A 22,849-nucleotide genomic window follows, 5' to 3' on the forward strand; every position below is an offset into this window, starting at 1 on the left:
TAGAGAAACTGACCTTAAGAGGAATCAGTATATGGCATTTTTTTATGTGATGATGTACCAGCTTTTTCTATCTAACATCTCTTTGTACATGGCACTATTCAACCAAGCGTGGAAATGTTCTTACTCTTAATAACCCTCAGGAATCAATACTATGCAGGAGAGTTCTATAAATGAAAACATTCTTTTCTTCCTTATTTCAACAATACCTGAGTTAAGACAGATGATCTGTGGACTGTTTTCTCTTAGGAACTCGTTTACAATGAAGATCCCTCTCTTTTTTTCTATTCTGTTCTTCTTTGGTGTCTTCGTTCCACCAGGTAACATAAATACTATTGCCAGAGGGGTCAGCACTAAAGAAGGGAGGGGCAGGATTTTTTAAAGTGAATATCATTAACATTCTAGAATTATTATATTAATACCACCAGCAAGATCACATTATGTTTATTTACAGCCCGTAGCTGGAGAAAATATTTGAATAATTTTTCAAGGGCAATATACTAGTAAAGATTGTAATTCACTTTGATTATATGAAATTATATATATCCGTGTATATGTAATCTGTTGGAAGAAAATGGTGCTATATTGATTTAATCAAGCCCTAAAATGTGTGTTTACTCAATATTCAAATTCTACTAAATTTAATATAATAATAGATGTGAAAAAAGTTAGGAATGGAATGAATTTATGCTTGGAAATTATTCATCACACACTTATAGTATTGATAGCAGGGGTTAAGTGAGGTTGAATGGCTTGCTAAAAGTCCAAATTTTATTGTATTCATAAGTAACACTAGCTGCACACGTACATTTCCAGTTAAATTCTCATTCTTCTTTATCTTGCTACATTCCCTGGATCACCAATATATCTGTCATTATTGAGATCAGACGATATCACCATAAAATATGTCTATTATATCCCATTCTCTCACTACTTCTCTGCTCTAACGCTCAAACATAAATAACTTTTTAGCTGACAATGTCCTACCAAAAGCGGACAAGTAAATGAACCTAAACTGATAATGTAATCCATGTAATGCAAGTTGGAATTAATTTAAATAAGAATAACTTTTTCCTTCATCATCTTCATAAAAATTCACTAAAACATGCTCATTAAAATTCCCTCTACTTCTCAAAATTTTCTGAGATATTATGTAGAATTATATAGATTTCAATATGCACTTTTTCTTCTTAATAATAATGATTTTAATAACTAGCATCTGCTCTGCCTTTTGCCCACATTAATTCAGTACTTCTTACAATAGCCACATGAAGTAATCTTATTAATAACCAAGTCATGCATTTACGTATTCAACCCAATTTTGAAGAAATGTGTACTATACGTTTGTCATTTTCTAAAACATCTTATAGTTTATAGGGCCATGAAATACAGACAAATACTTAGTGTTCTTATTTCAGAAAACATTCTTTTCTTATACTTTTGAAGTAACATTTTTCTTTTTCAGTAGGCTCTGACCAACATGTTAACAATCATATGCCATCATCGAAGACCAAATGTAGTCAGAAGTTTGAGACACTGTACTCAAAGTTACACACTTTTTCCACAATATTTGAAAAGGCACAATATGCTACAGTGGAAAACGACACAGGTAAAATAAAATAAGTAGAATTATTTCTTGCACATTTTAATCACTATCTGTCGAATGAAATGAAGGAAATATCCTACGTATGTTCTCTATCCCAGTCCCTATTGACTTGGCTCTTCTGGTCTTTGACCTTCTACTTTTATGAAAGCTGAATTTCATGTTCAAAATGAGAAACAAGTTTTATTTTAAAGCCAGGTGATCCCATTTTTGATGAATCTCTGTCTAGACAAGTATCCTTACTATATCCTAGAGGGAAAATTCTACAGTCGTTGCTTCCAGCATCCTTATTATTATATGTGTTAATGTCATTAGTGCCATTATGCTTAAGAGTCAACTGTTGTCTTGGTTTCCCTCTTACCTGACAGCCGGCAAAATTTCTTTTTGTCAGTTACCACTGTCCATTGTCCATAACCCTGAGGTCTTTGGATATACAAAGTATATTGTTATATAGAAAGAGTAATAAAGATATTCTTGTTAATTCTAAAGATGGTGTGATTAAGATACTTTGAAATGGCAGTTGAACAACAAAAGTCCAGACTGGGTGTTGGGGATGTATTTAAAAAGGAATTCTTCTCTGTTTTAGTCTTTATCTCAATCATGATTTAGAATATCATTTAGCAAAATGTCTTCTCAAGTTAGAGTGTTACAAACACCATGTGAGTCATACAAATAAATTTCTATGAGAGGGTAAAGAAAGAGAGTTATTTTTGTGACAGTGTTCAGAAAAAGACTTAATGATGAGGTCTTTGTTCAAGTTAGTTTATACAAGGGCCATATTTTGGGGGGCCCACTATAGCATTGCTAATGTCCACCACAGCGCTTGACGTATAGTAGGTGCCCAATAAAGATTTATTTAGGGGCCGGCCCAGTGGTGCAAGCAGTTAAGTGCGTGTGCTCCGCTGCGGCGGCCCGGGGTTCGCTGGTTCAGGTCCTGGGCAAGCACCGATGCACCACTTGTTAAGCCATGCTGTAGCAGAGTCCCATACAAAGTGGAGGAAGATGGACATGGATGTTATCCCAGGGCTAGTCTTCATCAGCAAAAAAAAGAAGAGGATTGGCATCAGATGTTAGCTCAGGGCTGGTCTTCCTCACCAAAAAAAAAAAAAAAAAAGATTTATTTAATGAATCAATGAATGAATGAATAAATAGATGCATGGATAGAGGGAAAGAGGAGAACCAAAGAAGGAGTCTTCAGGAATGCACATATCTAGAGAGCATAAAGGGAAAAAATGAAGATGACAAGGATATTTGGAAAACAAGAAACAAGGACAGAAGCACGTAAAAGTTTGCTGATTTGTTGGACCATAATGCTCAAGTTGAAGATTATTCTCTGAAGGTGAGGTACTATTAGCTAACTCAGACCTTACTCAGATTTATGACCCTAAGAAGACTCCAAGTGGATTTGATTTCAGGATGCTGTAAGAGTTCAGTTACAGTGGCAAGAGCTGATTGTTAATATTTCATGTTTAAACTATATAGAAAAATAATTTGTTCTTTGGTGATTCTATTTGTTTAAGTTTTGTTGTATACCATATCACTTCAGTTATGGTTTGAAGAAAGTCAATTTAAAGAAGAGATATCCTTTATCGCAGTTATCTATATCCAGTAACAGCTGTTGTTTTGAGACATTTTTTAAAAAAAGAAATACCAGTAGTCACCACTTTTTGGGTACCAGATATTTTTGGCAATGTGTATAAGTGGAAAGGCCTGAATTTATGTTATAAAACAACTTTAAAAATCACTTTTACTCACTATGACTGATATACATAAGTTTAAATCTTCCCTTGGTCTGTAGTTTGCAATTCTGAAGTTCTGACTCCTCAAAACCAAAATTACCTTTATTATAACATACATTGATTTATCTATGTAAATCTTTCTCTAAATGTCTATTTTTGTTTCTCTATATAGCTATCAATATTTCTCTATCTATACCTATATTTATATTAACTTAGAGAATTACATTAACTATATTTTAATTTAAAATTATTTAATTTTACATTAATTATAAGTTACATTAATATACAATATCTGGTCACCTTCATCTCAAACTTAGGCTTCAGGACTCACAGGCTGCTAAGGTTCTTCCCTCTTGGCTATAACACCACTTGATCACTAACCTCAGTATGCAAAGATTCATCCAGTTCTTATATATTCGCTTGGCCAATCCCTAGAATGGAATATTAAAATTGCACCATATATAACTGACAAAATGCTTGTACCTAGAATATATAAAGAATTCTAATAAATCAAAAGAAAAAGATGGATAATTCAGCAGAAATATGGGGAAAAGACTAAGGTAATTTGAAAAAGTGGATATACAAACTTATTTAAAGTGCTCATCCTCATTAGCAATCACTCAGGAAAATGCAAATTTAAACCATGAAACAATACCACCGCACATTCAACAGAGTATTTAAAGTTTTTAAAGTTAGATAATACAAAGTTTTGCAAGGCAAATGGAAAAATAAGCATTTTCATACACTGTTGAAGAGAGTGAAACTGTTAGCATCAATTTGGAAAACAATTTGTCATAATCTATTATAGCTGAAGACATTTATATTCTATGACCTAAGATTTCTATTTTGAATATATCTACCCAACAGAAGACTGTTAAATGTGCTCCAGGAAATAGTCTAGGAATGTTAATAGCAGCATTATTTGCCATATAGCAAATAACCTATATGGTCATCAAAATTGCAACAAATGAATCAAGTTAATACCATGTATTAATGAAAATCAATAATCTATAGCTACATCCAACCACATAGATGAATTATATGAATACAATGTTAATTGAGAAAAAACAGAAACCAAACAAGAATACTATATGATTCTCTATTCCTTGGAGAGATATATGTACATCTATGTATCTATATCTATGTAATGCCTACATATTTTAAATATATATATATGCAAAAGCAAGAGTAAAGAAGATATACTTGAATCACAAAAATATAAGGAAATTCGTATTTAATTCAAGACGGTGGTTACTCTTGAGAGAGAGGGAGAAGATTGTGACTAAGTGGAGGTACGTATAGAGCTTCTGGCAATGTTTTATTTCTTAACGTAGGTAGTAATTACATAGATATTTGATTTATAGTAATACATTAAGCTTTGTATTTATATTTTTTGCTTTATTTTATAATATAAGAAAATATTTTTAAAAAGAAAAGAATGCAAGGGTTTAGGCAAAATTGTTCTCCTCTCTGAATACCCTCCCCTTGTAATATGTTGCTCTGGGTAGAGGCCTATGCTGAGATTATTTGGTTATGAGACATACCTTTCCCATCTCAGAGAAAATATTGGGCTTGGTGTTATTATTAATATTATTTACAAATAATGTGCAATTACTGGCTAACAGATCTGCTTAGAGTGCTGACGGCCAGGTTCCTGAATTCACAACATCCTGCAAATCCAGAGTATGATGAAAGGATACTCAGTGATACGGTAGCCTCAAAATCTTCATTAATTAAAATACTTGCTGGGCAGTCCCTGTGGCTTAGCGGTTAAGTGCGCATGCTCTGCTATTGGCTGCCGGGGTTCGGATCCAGGCGCACACTGACGCACCGCTTCGCCGGCCATGCTGAGGCCGCGTCCCACATACAGCAACTAGAAGGATGTGCAACTATGACACACAACTATCTTCTGGGGCTTTGGGGGAAAAGAAAAAAGGAAGAAGATTGGCAATAGATGTTAGCTCAGAGCCAGTCTTCCTCAGCAAAAAGAGGAGGATTAGCATGGATGTTAGCTCAGGGCTGATCTTCCTCACAAAAAAAAAAAAAAAAACAACCACTTGCTGCAAAATTTATCAGTAATATTTCTACTTTATTTAAAACGGTATGTGGAGCCGGCCAGGTGGCTCAGTGGTCAAGTGTGCGCGCTCCGCTGCGGCGGCCCAGGGTTCATTGGTTCGAATCCCGGGCTTGCACTGGCACACCGCTTGTTAAGCCATGCTGTGGTGGTGTCCCATATAAAGTGGAGGAAGATGGGCACGAATGTTAGCTCAGGGCCAGTCTTCCTCAGCAAAAAGGAAGAGGATTGGCATTGGATGTTAGCTCAGGGCTGGTCCTCCTCACGGGAAAAAATAAATAAATAAAATGATATGTATATTAAAAACCTCTACGAAAACGTTTTACTAAAAAAAAGATGGACAAGGGTTTGATTGATTACAGAATTAAAGGGTCTTTGGGATGAAAGCAGGCTTATAGATATCAGTGACAATATCTCACCCATACTGGCCCACATTCTAAAATATGTCCAGTAGGGCCTGATTATATTTGGTCAGGATGGTAGATATGTATTTCCTAAGACAAAGTATTTCATGATCCTTATAAAAGCTTTCAATGTTAAAAATTCATTTATTATATTGGGCCAAAACTTGGCCTTTCATTAATCTACACCGTTTATTTATAGTTTTGTTCTGTATAGATACAGGGAATGAATGAAAACGTTCTCCTGCATTTCAGAACTTATGTTAGTGACAGAGACGCCTCATATCCAAATCCTTACCTCATTCCTCACGATTGCTGAACTTAAAAAAATCATAGGAATTACAGTGCAAAGTGAGACTGGAAAATTTTTTTTAAGTTTCTATAGCTTTGGAAAGCTTAATGTGAGAAACAAGGAGGGGAAATAGCCCTGAAAAATTAAAAGCCTCACTAGAATGTTCACTATGCTCATTTTTCTGTTCATTTCTTATTCGTTATGATAATTTCTGAAAGTATCTGTATTTTATTGTTGTTGTTGTTGTTTGTTTTTTAAGCAGAACTTCTCCTGGGGATGAGGGTGGCCTGTAGATCCAAGAGGAGTGGAGATATTTAAATAAAATAAAACAGTGTTTTTCAGTATGTTAGAACTGCTGAAGTCAAGTTACAATGAACAATGGGGGAGGAAAGGATTCAGCATAGAACAGAACTAAGCATGAATAATAAATGAGGGAGGAGATGGAGATTGTCACACTTGTATTCAATGGTCCTGGGGGATGAGCAAGACAGACAGAGGAAAGTGTTAATAAATTGCAAGCTCTTCAGATATCCCTTATTGAGTCACCACCTAATAGATTGAAATTTGTAGGGGAGAGACATCTAGCTTAGGAATTAAATGCTTACTGATTTCCTTGATTTGCCAGATATAGGTAGGGACAAAAAGATTCGAATGAAAAAATGAGAGAATCCCTTTCCGTTGTCTCCCCTCTATGGTCTATGCTTCTTCGTGTGCCTTCTTTTAAATCTTGGCATTTCTTACTTGGATTATTAATTCCATCTATTCTTGCCTCCTTTCAGCTAGAAGTAAAGAGTACTATCCTGTCTTTAATTGGTGGAATGCATGTAGACAGCTTGGTGGTCAATGTAAAAACAAATGTGGTGATAAAGAATTTGGGATGTCGTACTGTGCAAGACCTACAACTCATTGCTGCTTGAAAGAATGTGACCCTATGGAGTAACTGAAGAGACCCATTCATAACAAGAGGACCAACATTAACTAAGTTTTCTCATTACTTCATTATTTCTATTACTTCATTCACAGCTTAGTATTTCTGTCCATACATGTCTCTAATACATAAAACATTAAATGCAATATATTTCAGCCTGAACCATTCGTGAACATTGTGCCTGCTTGGAAGAAAGACTCAGAATACAGAGTGGAGCTTTGAAGTCAGAAATAGAAGCAGAATGGAGAGGAAGACTCCGTTATGGAACCACTGTATTAAATGAGATTCTGGGGCCAATTCTATGTTTAGTGTGCAAAGCATGTGGTAAACGATTGGTGATGTATATCAAGCATTCTTTGAGGAGAGTCGGGAGTAGGGAGAAAGTTGATGAGAGATAGAGGGTATTATCCCTGAACTAGTGGAAATGGTTGCAAGAGCTTTGAAGTATTATGAAGCCCTTGTAACTTTCTCATATTAGTTATACTTTTCCTCTGTTTATTGATAGAATTCTTAAAATAAAAATAATTCAAGTACATAGCCAGTCTTTTGAGAAGAATAACCCCAAAGGGTAAAATAAACGAAAACTACTTTAAGGAGGAAAGAGAGAAGTCCCTGCAGCTTGAGGCAATAATAATAATAATAATAATAATAATAATAACTTTGAATTGTTATGATTACAATTAACTTCTTTTGTATTGCTTCATTTTGTGTTTTTAAGATATTCCTTCATATCATCAGATGATTCTTATCATGCTAGTTACTGGAGTCTTAGTGTGTTTGCTTGTATGAACTAAATTCCAGGAAAAACACCTTAATAGAATAATATGTGCATACATATATGTGTACATATATATATACACACACATATATATATACACACATATGCACATATTATTCTATTAAAGTGTGTGTATATATATACACACATATATATTCTATATGGAGAAATTGTATCTATATATAGCCGCAGGGATAGGTGGCAAGGATGTGTTGATGAGGGCTAAAAGATGGCCTCTTAGGGAAGGATAAGCAGGATGGTCTTATTGAACCATCTAGTTTAAAGGTTTGCCCTTATTCAAACATCTTGCAACATCTATGCTAAAAATAGGTCGTGGTTCTGCAGGGCCTGCCATGTGCTGAATACTATTCAAAGAATATTCTTTAGGCTGTGTCATTGGCTGGCAGGCTTGTTTATTATATAATTTACAATGTGTAGACTAAGGCCTCATTAAGGAAAGGGAGCTAGTCACTTAACTTTATAGCGGTTAACAAGGTATTTAAGCCGGGACACCGTATACCTGGTGGCTCATTTATGTTGTTGTGATATGCACACGTATCAGCTTTGGGCTAACCTTACAACAAAACCATATCCTGTATATAGTGCCTGAGGTCACTTGAAAATGAATCTGGGTGTTCATCAGTTATAGATGATGTTGCTGGTGTCTACAATGGTGTATTTTCTGATCTGTGTCAAACTGGATTTAAATAAGCCTAATTGGGTCTTGTGAGTTTGATCTATGATTCAAATCTTGAACCCCATTTCAGTGGTCCCATAGTAAACCAAAAGACAATTTATGTATCCATTGTAACATAGATGGAAATTTTGAATAAAGCTGCTAAAAACTTTATTTACATATGCGTTTATTATTAAGGGGCGTATACATACCTATGGGGTAGGATTGTTTTAACATAAGTTATTCATATGTCTATCTTTTATTGATATTGGCAATTTTCCAAAGTAATTATACCAAATTATATTCCCAGAAGCAATGTATGAGAGTTCTACTTGTTCCACATTTTTCCAATTTTAGCCATTTTTCTGTGTGTGGAAATGCATATCATGCTGGTTTTCATTTACTTGTTTCTCTCAAATAACGATGTTGATAAACTTTTTCACATATGAAAGCATAGATATATTTTTTGGTGAATTTCTAATTAAATCTTGGGCCACTGTTTTTATTGATTTTGTCCTTTTTCCTACTGATTAGTAGGAGTTATTGAACATTAGTTCATGATAAAATGTTGTGTAGTTGGAATCATACAGTGTGTATCCTTTCACAGTGGCTTCTTTCATATTGTAATATGCATTTAAGATTCCTCCATGTCTTTTCATGGCTTGACAGCTCACTTCTTTTTAGCTCTGAATAATATTTCACTGTCTGAATGCATCACAGTTTATTCACTCACGTCCTGAAGGATATCTTGGTTCCTTCCAAGTTTTTGCAATTATGAATAAAGCTGCTATAAAGATTTTTGGTGTGCAGATTTTTGGTGTGGACATAAGTTTTCAACTCCTTTGGATAAATAGCAAGGAGCAGAATTGCTAAATTGTGTGATAAGAGCATGTTTAGTTTTGTAAGAACCTGTCAAACTGTCTTAAAAGTCATTGTACCATTTTGTATTCCCAACAGCAATGAAGGAGAGTTCCTGTAAATAGACTTATGATGGTGATAATTTCACAACATATACAAATATTGAATCCTTATGTTGTACACCTGAAACTAATATAATGTTATATGTCAATTATACCTCAATAAAAATAAAAAGAGAGTGAGAAAGACAGATCCAGAAGGACATCTGGATCTATTATAGCTATACTGAGAAGTGTAGGGTGAGAAGCCTTCTAGGAAAATGGGATAATACAAATTATGATGGTTTGTATTCTGAGGATGTTATTGGAGATTCTTCCCAACCCCTAAAGTAACCCCAGGGAAATAGGAAGGGGGATGGTTGTTTTGTCTCAGCAAGGGTGAATATCTGAACCAAATCTGACATGACATCCTGGGGCTAATGTATAATCCATGGGGGTGACTCTGCATACACATTAAGAATGGCTGGATGAGGGTATATTCCCTGTGGACACTGACACCTTCTACTCCATGTGTCTGCTATAGAATGAATGTTTGTGTCCCCCCGAAATTCGTACGTTGAAACATAATCCCCAAAGTGATGGTATTTGGAGTGGGGCCTTTGAGAGGTGATTAGTTCAAGGGGGTGGAGCCCTCATGAATGGGATTAGTGCCTTTATAAAAGAGGCCCCAGAGAGCTCCCACATCCTCTTCTGTCATGTGAGGACACAGCAAGAAAACAGCCATCTATGAACTAGGAAGCAGGCTCTCACCAGACACTGAGTCTGCCAGCACTGTGAGAAATAAATTTCTGGGAAAAATTAATTTCTGTTGTTTATAAGCTGAAAAAATAAAAAAATAAAAATAAAATAAATAAAATACTATGACCGTCAAAGGAGGAAGTCATCACTTTATTTAAACTACTGGAGGAAGACATTACATAGGATGAATGAGATTTGATATTGAAAAAGTTCCATGAAGGCAGAAAGCATCTATTTTGTTCCCTGGTCTCCCTAGGAAACAGCGGAGTATGTGACATATAGTAAATGCTCAATTAATATTAACTGAACAACTAGATGGATAGATGGATAGAAGAAATGATCAGAACTAAAGACACAATCTTTAGGAATTCCCAATTTATGGAGCATGAAATGGAAAAGGTACAAGGTAAGAAACTTTCAGAGAAGAAAAGCAGGAACAAACATGGACCCGTACAATGGATAAGATCATTTCCCAAGGGACTTATTGGGCAACAGTACCAAATATTAACAATTGCCAGAAGATGAGGCTCTATTCGATAAAGTGAGCATAATTTAGGTTTCTCATTTTGAGAAGATTCCAAGTGTTTCTGATCGTATGATCTTCTGAGAACTAAATTACAGGATAAATAATAATACTTAAAATTTCAAATAAGAGTGTGCAGGGCAACAGTTTGGTTTTCTATGCTTCTATTTCTTTACGTCTTGTGTCTGCATCACTTGAGTTTTAGTGAACAAAAAGCCAATACTAACAATAGAGATATGCCTTATCTCAAGTCTCCATGCCTAATGAGAGCTTTAGCTTTGAGTTTGCATAGCCACTAGTAGGTACTTATTAACTGTCTCTTAGCTATCAGAAATACTGCCAAAATGTCTAGGTGGACAGGCAGGCTCTACAAGAATCAGATAGAATACTCAAGCACATAATGATAATGGTAACATTCCCTTATTTACTTACCACAATCAATATGAAAAAGGTTTGGGTCCACCCTTTGGTTAGTAGCCTGAAAATCTTGAAATTCCTACTCAGCCACCTCCCTCAATATCGCTATTATTTACTAGCAATGACATTACATGAACGATTAGATAGAACAAGTAATAGTCATAATTTTTGACATTTTTAATTGATATGGAGATGCAAATTCATAGTAGTATATTACACAGAATTTACTCTAATTCTTTGTGCTACAATTTATGTTAAATCTATGGATTATGAGATTACTAATTGCAAAATCGTAGAGAAAAATGCAATCTTCTGAAAAATTCTTCTCTTTAGAGTCTATGCTTATCTTTGTAAAGCTACTTGTCTGCTTTTTGCAGGTATGTCTTAATAGAGATTCCTCTACTAAAGCTTTATGTCTTGTTTGCTATTGCTATTCACTTTCTATTACTGATTTTTAGAAAAATCTATGCCCATTCATTTGGATTTTATATATCCATGTGTTTTCCTCAAACTTCTCAGTAAAGGTCCTTCTCTTCATTAAACAAGAAAATTCGTTTTTTAAATTTACTTCATTTTCTAACGGACTTTACTTTTTAGAGCAGTTTTGAGTTCACAGCAAAATTGAGGGGAAGGTACAGAGATCTCCACTATACCTCCTGCCCCCACACATGCATCATCTTCCCCCATCATTAACTTCCTGAACCAGAGTGGTACATTTGTTACAACTGATGAACCTACATTGACACATTATTATCACCCAAAGGCCATAGTTGATATTAGAGTCCACTCTTGGGGTTGTACATTCTAAAGGTTTTGATAAGTTTATAATGACATCTACCATTATATTATCATACAGAGTAGTTTCACTGCACTGAAAATCCTCTGTGTTATGCCTGTTCGTCATTCCCTCCCCCTTAACTCCTGGCAACCACTGATATTTTTACTATTTCCATAGTTTTATCTTTCCCGGAATGTCATACAGTTGGAATCATTCAGTATATAGCCTTTTCAGACTGGCTTCTTTCACTTACTAATACGCATTTAAGGTTCCTCCATATCTTTTCAGGGCTTGATATCTCTTTTTTTTCTCTTTTAAGCACTGAACAATATCCCATTATCTGAATGTATTATTTATTTATTCATTCACCTACTGAAGACCATCTTGGTTGCTTCCAATTTTTGCCAATTATAAATTAAGCTACGTGTGCAGGTGTTTGTGTGGACATAAGTTTTTAACTTCTTTGCGTAAACACCAAGGAGCATATTTGCTGGATTGTATGGTAAGAGTATGTTTAGTTTTGTAAGAAACCACTGTGGGAGATCAAAATTGGCCACCCTGAAATATATCTCTTTACCTTGATTATTTTCTCTGATGGACATTTGACCTCCCCCAAACTGCCTAAAGGAATTTAACTCTGGGTGTAGACAGACTGGCAGGGTCCTCACTAAGCCCATTTGTAACAAAGTTCTGTTTACCAAATATTTACATTTGTAAAGGTATCTCCTTATTGATTTCTAATTTCATTTCATTGAAGTCAAAGAATATTCCTGTATGATTTCAATCATTTAAATATATTGATACTTGTTTTGTGCCTAATAAATGGCTATCCTAGAGAATGATACTTGTTCACATGAGAAGAATGTGTATTCTACTTTTGATGGGTGGAGTGTTCTACAGATCTAATTAGTTAGTTAGTAGGCCTAGTTAGTTAGTTAATAGATCTACTTAGTTTATAGTGTTGTTTCATATTTCCGTTTCCTTACTGACCTGTCCAGTTGTTGTATCCATAATCAAAAGTGAGAAAACGGTATCTCTAACTATTATTTTTGAATTGTCTATTTATTTCTTCCTTCAATTCCTGTCATATTTTACTTCATGTATTTTGAGGCTCTTATGTTAGGTATATAAATGTTTATAATTATTATATTTTTTTGATGGATTGACTATTTTTTCATTATATAATATCATTCTTTGTCTCTAGTAACAATTTTTGCCTTAATGTCTACTTTGTCTAATATTAGTACAGTCACTTTTTAGTTATTATTTGCTTGGAACAACTTTCATATCCTTTTACTTTCAATGTATTTGTGTCTTTGAAACATAAGTGAATCTTGGATCTTTTTTTAAAATTTATTCTGCTAATCTCTGCCTTCCAGTTCTACAGACAATCCATTTATACTTAGTCTAATTACTGAAGAGTAATTATTTATGCCATTTTGTTATTTGTTTTCTATATATTTTATTCCATATTTTACGTCTTTTCTGTCCCTTAATTTCTCCATTACTGCCTTCTTTTTTGTTAAGTAGATATTTTCTAGTGTATCGCTTTATTTCTCTGGTTGTTTCTTTTAGTATTTTTTGAGTATTATTCTTAGAAGTTACATTGGAAATTACACTTACTATCTTACAAGAATCTAGTTTGTGTTAACACCAACTTAATTTCAATATAAAAAACTTTACTCCTATATAGCTCGATCTCTCTCCGCTTTATGCTGTTATTGTCACAAATTATGTCTTTATATTTCTGTGGCCTAAATAACTATAAATCTTTTAATATAGATTTATAGTTATTTTTAATGCAGTTTTTAAAAATCATATAGAGGGAAAAGAAGTTACAAACAAAAATATGATTATGTTATCTTTTATGTTTATCTGTATAGTATATAATTACCTTTATCGATATTCTTAATTTCTTCATGTCGATGCCAGTTACTGTTTGGTGTTCTTTCATTTTAGCCAAAGGACTCCTTTTAGTATTTCTAGTAGAGCATGTCTGTTAGTAATGAGCTCTCCTAGATTTTGCTGATCCAGGTAAGTCTTAATTTCTTCTTCATTTTTGAAGGATAATTTGACAGATATAGAATTCTTGGTTTACAAGTTTTTTTTTTTCTTTCAGAGCTTTGACTATGTCATCTTACTGCCTTCCAGTCTCCATTGTTTCTGATGAGAAATCAGCTGTTAATCTTATTGATGATTCCTTGTATGTGACAAGTAACTACTCTCTTGCTGCTTTCAAGATTTTCTTTGTCTTTAGCTTTCAGAAATTTGACTATGATGTGTCTAGGTGTGTATTACCTTGATTTTTCCTACTTGGAATTTGTTAAGCTTTTTGGATGTGTAATGTTTATCATCAAATTTGGGATGTTTTTGCCCACTATTTCTTCAAATATTCTTTCTGCTTCCTTCTCTCTATCCTCTTTTTCTGCTACTTCTATTACATCTAGGTTGGTACAATTAATGGTATCCCAGAGGTCTCTGAAACTCTGCACATTTTTTTTTCTTTTGTCCTCTTTCTGTTCCTCAGACTGGATTACCTCAATTAACTTATTTCAAGTTTGCTGATTCATTTCTCTTCTTGTTCACATCTACTGTTGAGCCCCTCCAGTGAATTTTTATTTCAGGTTTTGTACTTTTCAACTCCAGAATTTTTATTTGTTTCCTTTTTTATAATTTCTATCTCTTTCTTGATTATCTCTATTTGATACAGCATGGTTCTTATATTTTCCTTTAATTTTTTAGACTTTGTTTAATTTAGCTCTTTGAGCGTACTTAACATAGCTGATTTAAAGTCATCACCTGGTAAATCCAATGTGTGGACTTCCTCAGGGACTGTTTCTATTCATTGATACTTTTCTTGTCTGTATTTCTTTGTTTCTTTGCTTGCCTTATAATTCTTTGTTGAAAATTGGATGTTTTAAATATTGTAATGTGCCTATTCTGGAAATCAGGTTTTTCCCTCACACAAAGGCTTGTTATTGCCAATTATTGTAGTAGTTGTTTGTTTTAAATAGTGACTTTTCTGGGCTAATTGTCTACAGTCTGTATTCTTAGTTGTGCAGGACCACTGAATTTTCTGTTTCAGAGTCTTCATGATGGTACAGAAATTTGTTTAAATGCATAAAACCAAAAAATATCCCAGTTTTTGCAGAGAGCACCTATGTGTATGTTAGGGAATACCTTTAACACTTAGCCCAACATTTTGTTTCTCTGCTTTTGCCTTTGTTTCCTGCTTGTGTAGAGCTTCAAGATCAACCAGAGGTGAGAGCTTAGGTCCTTCTCAGGTCATTCCTGAGCATGCATACATCCCTGGGAATGTGCACAGCCTTATACACAAACATGCAAATGGCCTTCTAAGTTCCCAGGAATATGTCAGAGTTTTTGAAAGTGCCTATGCATATCTTATTCTCTAACTTTTCTTCCAAATTTTTTAGTTAATCTATTGTTTGCCCCAGCTTTTATATACTGCCTCAGGAAACAGTGACTAGAACATTTGCCTGTAAATGTTTTTGAAAGATCTTGGTGGAGAGTGTCTTTAGTACTGGGCATATTCTGAGTCAAGGGAAATAAAGATAAGCCTTTCAATCAAAGTATTCCAGGAAATCACTTGACAGGTTAAATAAAGACTGTTGTTTGGGAATGAGAATTTGAAGAGCTCTAGCTACGCTCTGCTGCATTTGATACCATAAATGGAGACCACTATTTTTCAAGATTTCTGCTGAGCTGAAGAGTAAGGGATAAGATTAGGATATATTAAAATGTCACAAACTCACTCTTCTTACAGAGATTGTGCCATTTTTCTTGAATTAGTACTTTCTGAGTTGTTGCAAGCCTTCGGTTAATTTTTAGAGTTCTGAAAAAGTTAATTCTGACAGTTTTTGCCAGATTTTTCATTGCTTTTTTAAAGAGGCAGCTTTTCAGAGATCCTTACCCTGCCATTTTGGTTGATGTCAACCTCCAAGTTAACATTTAAACTCTTTTTTTCTCTAATACACCATCAGCTTGTAGCAAATTCCAACAAGGCAAATTTTAGTGCTCAGTAAATATTTGTTGAATTAATGTTACACAGTGATATATTGAAGTGGTCTTCCTCCATTCCTGATGCTGAATTCTCATTTTTTTCTTTTCCAGACAGAAAGCACAGCTAAACAAATTTCCTCACATTTCATTTAAGTCCAAAGTTTCCATCTGTATTTTATAATTTAAAGGTATAATTTAAATAGTTTTTGTAAAGGGTAACAATTATTAGACAAGTAAGTTAATCTGTTTTGATTTCACTTTCCTCACCTGGAACATGAGAGGATTTGATTAGGATTTCTAAGCAACCTCACATTCCTTACTAATCTGTGACATAGATTCTATGACTCTGTGATTCATTTTTCTGGTATTTTATAGAATGAATGAATCAGGTTTCTTCCAATAATATGTGGTCCCTTTTAGGAGTATTAGCATTCCAGGATCTTGTTAGGAATGCAAATTCTTAGGCTCCATTCTAGACTACTAAATCAGAAATGCTGGGAGTGGGACCTACAATCTGTTTTAAATAAGCCCTCTAGGGGATTGTGATGTAGCTAATGTTTATGAACCACTGTCCTGGAAATTCTCTTGACTCTGTGGTAGGAGAAAATTGATTAATTGTTCTCTGTTTACAACATCAGCTCCTGTATACTATGTGAAACTTCCAGCTCTTCCTCATGTGTCTGAAATAATAGACTTGGGCAGTATGCAAACTGGATCGGAAATCACTTCCAGTTCCATAAACAGAATTAAAAACATTATACCTAGAATTGTGAAATCAGATGATTTATGATAAGAAATTCACAAGTCATACTTAAAAACTTATTCTGCAGAGTATTTCCCATACTCATTAGTGAAGCCAGAATTTCCTGATCACATTATATTTAAATAATTACATATTATATAAATTGAAATATATCATTCAACCTCTCAGATTCTCATTGTTTTCATCTGTAAACAAAAGTGATCTCAATGGAAACTTCTAGCTGTAAAATTCTATGATTCAGACATTCAATAATTTAATACTAAGAGAATTAGAATATTTAGCATTAATAGAGGGTTGTATTACTATAACATTTTCACCCTGATATCTTAGCAATCCAGACACATATCCCTTAAAAGTCTCTTAAAGATTATGTTTTCATGAGAGTCTAAGGTAATACAAGTAGATTTTACTTTTATGAGGAAAATTTAATAATAATTTTTTGTGACCATATTCTTTGAACATGGCACGATTCAACCAAGCATACAAATGTTCTTGCTATTGATAAGCCTCAGTAGTTAAAACCACTTCCCAGGAGAATCTATAAATAAAAGGGTTCGCTGTTTCCTTATTTGAAAAATCTAACTTGAAAAAGATCTGTAACACTTTTTTCCTAAGAAACTCTCTACAATGAAGATTCATCTCTTTTTCTTTATTCTGCTCTTTTGGGTCACTATTTTACCAGGTAACATGGAAATGTTTATGGGCGTATTTGTGCTAATGAATTTGAGGAGACATCAGTTGTTTCTTGTTAAAAGTATGGTAATAACATAGGGATTAAAAGATTTTTATGCTAAATACAGTGTAGTACTCTGGATTGGGTCCTGGAACAGAAAAAAAGAAAGACAGAAGTGGGAAAACTGGTGAAATGTGAATAAAGTCTGTAGTTTAATAGTATTATACCAATATTGATTTCTTAGTTTTCATAAATGTAGCATGGTTAAGTGAGATGTTACCATAAGGGGAAGTTGGCCCCTATTATCTTTGCAACTCTTCTGTAAATCAAAAATGATTTCAAAATAAAAAGTTAAAGAGAAAATAAGATCAATACATTAGTCTCATCACCTTAATCCTTTAACAATTTGTTAGAATCTATTCTCAATGGATAAAATATTCTTTAGACTAATCAACTGGTAAGGGGTGGATGGTTCAGTGTTAGAGAAAGATCTATTTACCTTTTCCTTCATTTTGACTTATGCCAGTACACTACTTCCAGTTAGTAGGAAGCCTTTCTTCATATTCTGTTCTACAGGCAAATTATGTACCTTGTTGGCCTTTCTTTAAATATTTCTGGTCACTACTCTTCTGTCTTTGAGTGCTACAGATTACTTGAATGTTGAGTGTAATACCTTGTACATGAGCTATATTTTTTGTGAGATTTTTCTTCCCCTCAAAGACTATCTCTTCACATCAGGTGTGTAACAAGAGTCCCTTCTGAATTAATGTGTAAGTATTAATTGTACAGAAATAGATACTAAGTTTTGGAGATGGAGCTGTCATTAACTCTACTCCCTTCCTCTTAAAGAACTTAAGATGAAAGGACGAGCTTAAGTCTATGCAATTTATGGTACTGGCAATGAAATCAGGCTCAAATTCACTAACTCTCAGGAAAACATTCCTTTTTAGAATGTGGATGAATTTTTTAGGCCCAACAGAAATTATAACAGAGGCCTAAGAGACTAAATTGTTCTTTCATTGTGAATATTATAGAGTCCATCATGACAACCTAAAAATTTACAAATAATAAACTGAAAAATTATCATTTAAAGGTTGTAATTGGATAAAATTCTAGATAGGGGCCAAGCATTAATTAACAAATAATGCAGTTGTTAATTTAACTAAGAAAATAGCTTCCTCTCCCTCCATTCAAAAATTGCTAGAAAAGGATCTCTACATTTTTTCCAGCTATAGAAAGGGCCAAAAAGAATTTCTACAGAGATTCATATCTTTTAACATGTGATAAACCTTTTTCTTCTTTTAATTTCAACAATAGCTAACATAATAGATAACTATGCCAAGTGATTTTATGTTTTATTAGCTTATTTTTTCCTTATAGGGGCCTATCAGGTGCTCCTACTAATAACTAAAGTTATTCATACTTTTGTCCACCAATTTAAAAATCATGTGTCCTGTAGAGTTAGAAATTATATTTAGAAAATAATAGAGCAATAAGAATGTTGTCTTTCACCTTATAGTTCACCAGTATATGGTGGTTGAACTAAACTACATACAATTAAATGTCATATGTATGACTCTTTTAGAGTTCTCAGTTGTTTTTTATATCTCATTTTCAGATGGTGAAAGTTCTTACTCAAAATTGTGGTAGAAAAATTTCATTCCTTTCCCAGTCAGACAGTAACAGATGAAAAGATGTCTACATAAAATTCCTTAAATTTTCTACGGAGGGAGATTTCCAGCGAAGTCACTTAGTTTCCTCTTCATTTTCTAGAGGTTGGAAATGCACGGAATGTCTAGAAATGAGGTATTGTTTCACAGTCACCTATTGTTTTACTTTATCTGCCAAACTGAAAAATGTGTTATTGCCAATAATCACTTTTATTTAAATCTGACATGTGCTTTGGTTATAAGAGAGTATAGTTTTGTGCTGAAAGGGTAGTTATGATGTTTTTTCTTCTGGTTTCCAAGGAGGTTAATGGTAGCTTCAGGAATAACGTAGCAGGTGAGTGTAAATAAAAAATTTTGAGTTGAGAAATATTTTCCGAAATGTCTTGCCCATTTCTAGCTTATATATTAAGTAGGATTTTATATATTGTGTAAAGAAATTCCCTAGCATGTTAAAATGTTATAAATGTAATATGAATGTTACATATGAAGCGCTTTGTGAGAGCAGTGAAAAGAGAGATTACTTTCCTGAAAGTAATCAGCAGAGATTTCAGAGAGAAGATAGTATTTGAACCATGCATCGGAGAGCACTGACAATATATGTTTGGCTTCTCATGGCATCACTAGAACAGTGGTTTTCAATGAGAGGCAACTTTGCCTCCAAGGAGACATTAGGCAATGTCTGGAGACCTTTTAGGTTGTCACACTTGGTACTACTGGCATCTAGTGGGTAGAGGCCGAGGATGCTGCTAAACATCCTTCAATGAACAGGATAGCATCCCACAGTAAGGAAATGACCAACCTGAAAGGTCAATAATGCCTAGAGTGAGAAACTCGGCCTTAGAGACTGGCATAGAGCTTAACAAGGAGTATACTTAATAGTTGAATAAGTGGATGAATGCTTGTAAAAATGAATATTAGTGATTCAAAGACACAAAATTGGAGAATACTCATATTTAGAGGTCAGAATGAGGAGAAAGAAGACAATAATATTTTTAGAAAGGTAAAATAAGATAAAGAATGAATAAGAGAAAGGGTGAGGTCAGTTTAGGGTGAAATGTTGGACAAGAGTGTCACGTGTGACAGAACTGTTGTCTAAAGTGAGTATAATTCAGGTTTTGTCATTGGCAAATCATATAAGGATTTGATAATAGTAACTCCTCAGAAATTATAGAATGAATAACGATATTTAGAAATTAACATTTAATGTGTGCAGAGTAACTATTTTTCTTCTATAAGTTATGTTATATTCTGCTTTGTGTCAGTTACAGTGAGAAAAGAGTTAATTTTAATAGAAAAACCAGATTTTATAACAGCAACTTTAATAGAAGAGCTAATTTTAATAGAAGAACTAGACTTTATACCAACAATATGGATAATGTAGCTCTGAGTCCAGCTATTTACTAATAAGTATCACTACTCACTACCATCTCTTGGAAATGAAGACAGAATGCCTAAGTAGAAAGGCTTGACCTTTAAAGGGACTGATTGGGACACCAAACTTTAATGAATGGCAAAAACTAGTGGTAAAATTTATCTACTTTCATACCACAAATATATGAACGTACTGGAGTCTGCCCTTTGGTCAGCCACCTGCAAGAATTTAGAATTCTCCCATACCATTTCCCCTTAATCTCACCATGTGAGTAAGGTGATTACTTATCAAAAGTTATGTGTATGCAAAAAAGACTCCAAAACAAAGGGCTTCTGAGAACACATAAACCAGTGTATAGTGTGAGATGTAAGATTAAAATATATTTGGTTTGGAATGGATCTGACAGCCTACTAGACCAACATCCCCCAATTTCCCAATTTCTCCAACAATCCTAAATAATAAACCTCCAGTAAATGTCAGTCTCCAAGCTACAAGATGAAACCTGTAGCTTGGAGCACTGATAATTTTAGAAATCATACAGTGGCCAAACATTCTAGTCTTTAAAATTTTTTTATCAATGCTGTCATCAGACATGGTCTAAGTTAGATATTTCTTTGGAGAAGTAAATCCCAGAATATCCAGGGAGCTGTAGGAATTCAGACAAATTGCCTAACATTGCCCAACTCTCAACATTTTAGAAAAGTAACATCAAGCTGCAGCAGAAAGCTCTTGAAGAAGAACTCATAAAGCAAAACATTCAATCTAAATATTGTTTGCGAGAGCAGAAAATGGGGAACCAGAATGCAGTTAGATGATTGTCGAGACTGAGCCTGACAGAAGATAAAATTATGAGCACTTTTTTATTGTTAAATTTGGAAACTATCCTAGAGTTGCTTTCCAATCACCTGTAGGTAAGCAAGCTGGCACACCTAACTTAGGTCCAAGACACTTTCTGATTTCCAGGATTTACCTTGCACCAAGGGACAGTACATTCACTTAAACTGCCCTCAGTAAGATTTTCACAGTCATAAATTAGAAGGGAGGCTTTTTCTTTTGCCCTACTCGATGATCTTTTGCTTCCTGGACTTTCTCCTTTTAAAATATGAGTGTGTCATAGCTAGATTGCTAATTACAGTCATTCTTTCCTTCTTACAGCCAAAAAGAGATATCCCCATTATGGTAGCTTGGATTTGACGAGAGAGTGCAGAAGGGGTAATGGTCGGTGTAAAGTTGAGTGCCATGAAAATGAAATTAGGATTGCTTACTGCATGAGACCTGCAACTCATTGCTGCTTGCAGAAGTAAAGATGACAGAAGAAAGAGACACATGCTCCAAGAAGAGAGGACCAGTTACTAAGTCTTCCCAGCACATCCTTCAAGGCCTGTGTATCTCTGTAATACACAAAGAGTTAAATAAAATTGAATATTGAACCATTCAGAAGTGGTTCTATGTCACACACATATCTGGTGCCTTTACATTGCATTTTCTCATGATCTCTTGGTACCAGAAGTAAGCAGAATTTATTTTATGGAAATTCCTCAAGAACCATTCAAAGTTCTATATACCTTGTGTTAGTTGACATAAGTAATGTGGGAAACTCTAGGTCAAAGAAATGAGAGAAGCATATTTCTCAGATACAAGTCTCCCAGAGAAATGTGCTGTTATTTTATTATTAAACACTGCTTTATAGATTATCCCATGAAAAAATATAAATCCACTGGGCTTATGAGACTAGACATTGAGAGTGCAGATCCTTCTCATGAGAGAGACAGAGCTGAAGGGAGTGAATGACCGGAGTGTAAGAACAGAAGACCAGAGGAAAATCACAACCAGCTCTAATTTCTACCTATTTGTTATTTACTGGAGAAAAATGTGGATCAGGAACTAGAAGAGGGAGTAAAAAGGAAGAGAGGAATTTCATAAAGAAGAAGAGACTATACGTAATTAAATATTTTGACCAAGGAAGTCAGAAACAATGACTCATAGCTGAATTCAGCTCCTCAGTCCTGAGAGAATCTTGTCTGAGGAGATACCTAGCAAAAGAAAGGAGGCGTAATCTTGACTCTTCAACTCCACTCTGCCTGAATTCCTCTTGCTACTTCCTCTGAAAGTCCACAGTATTTTTTCCCGCAACACTCTGAACAATACATCTGTGTCATACAGTTTCTAGTTAAAAATGCAAATTCTGCTTCTTTTATGAGCTTAGGAATACAATTTAGTAATGTGTATTAATTCAGAATTCTTTTTTAAAAAAACATTATCAAGGGGCTGTCCCAGTGGCGTGTTCAGTAGCCCAGGGTTTACAGGTTCGGATGCTGGGAGCAGACCTATGCACCACTTATCAAGCCATGCTGTGGCAGGCGTCCCACATATAAAGTAGAGGAAGATGGGCACAGATGTAAGCCCAGGCCAATCTTCCTCAGCAAAAAGAGGAGGATTGGCAACAGATGTTAGCTCATGGTTAATCTTCCTCATAAAACAAAACAAAAT

General features: G+C 34.4%; 2 protein-coding genes across 2 annotated transcripts; both read left to right on the forward strand.

Moving 5' to 3' along the window:
• The first annotated feature begins 259 nt into the window (after positions 1-259).
• On the forward strand, positions 260-7,046 carry DEFB112 (defensin beta 112). Its single transcript, XM_058555457.1, has 2 exons — positions 260-317; positions 6,886-7,046. Exons 1-2 carry the CDS (start codon positions 260-262, stop codon positions 7,044-7,046), a joined length of 219 nt encoding a protein of 72 aa, XP_058411440.1.
• Positions 7,047-17,271: 10,225 nt separating this feature from the next.
• Positions 17,272-21,663, forward strand: LOC131413408 (beta-defensin 110-like). Its single transcript, XM_058553933.1, has 2 exons — positions 17,272-17,326; positions 21,515-21,663. The coding sequence occupies exons 1-2, from the start codon at positions 17,272-17,274 to the stop codon at positions 21,661-21,663; spliced, it is 204 nt and encodes a 67-aa protein (XP_058409916.1).
• The last annotated feature ends 1,186 nt before the right edge of the window (positions 21,664-22,849 follow it).

The sequence above is a fragment of the Diceros bicornis genome, chromosome 14 (assembly GCF_020826845.1).
Source record: "Diceros bicornis minor isolate mBicDic1 chromosome 14, mDicBic1.mat.cur, whole genome shotgun sequence".
NCBI classification, from domain to species: Eukaryota; Metazoa; Chordata; class Mammalia; order Perissodactyla; family Rhinocerotidae; genus Diceros; species Diceros bicornis.

Coding starts and splice junctions, on each gene's coding strand:
- DEFB112 (XM_058555457.1), top strand. CDS start 260: ATGAAGATCCCTCTCTTTTTTTCTATTCTGTTCTTCTTTGGTGTCTTC. Junction 318..6,885: donor TGGTGTCTTCGTTCCACCAG/GTAACATAAATA, acceptor GCCTCCTTTCAG/CTAGAAGTAAAGAGTACTAT.
- LOC131413408 (XM_058553933.1), top strand. CDS start 17,272: ATGAAGATTCATCTCTTTTTCTTTATTCTGCTCTTTTGGGTCACTATT. Junction 17,327..21,514: donor TTGGGTCACTATTTTACCAG/GTAACATGGAAA, acceptor TCCTTCTTACAG/CCAAAAAGAGATATCCCCAT.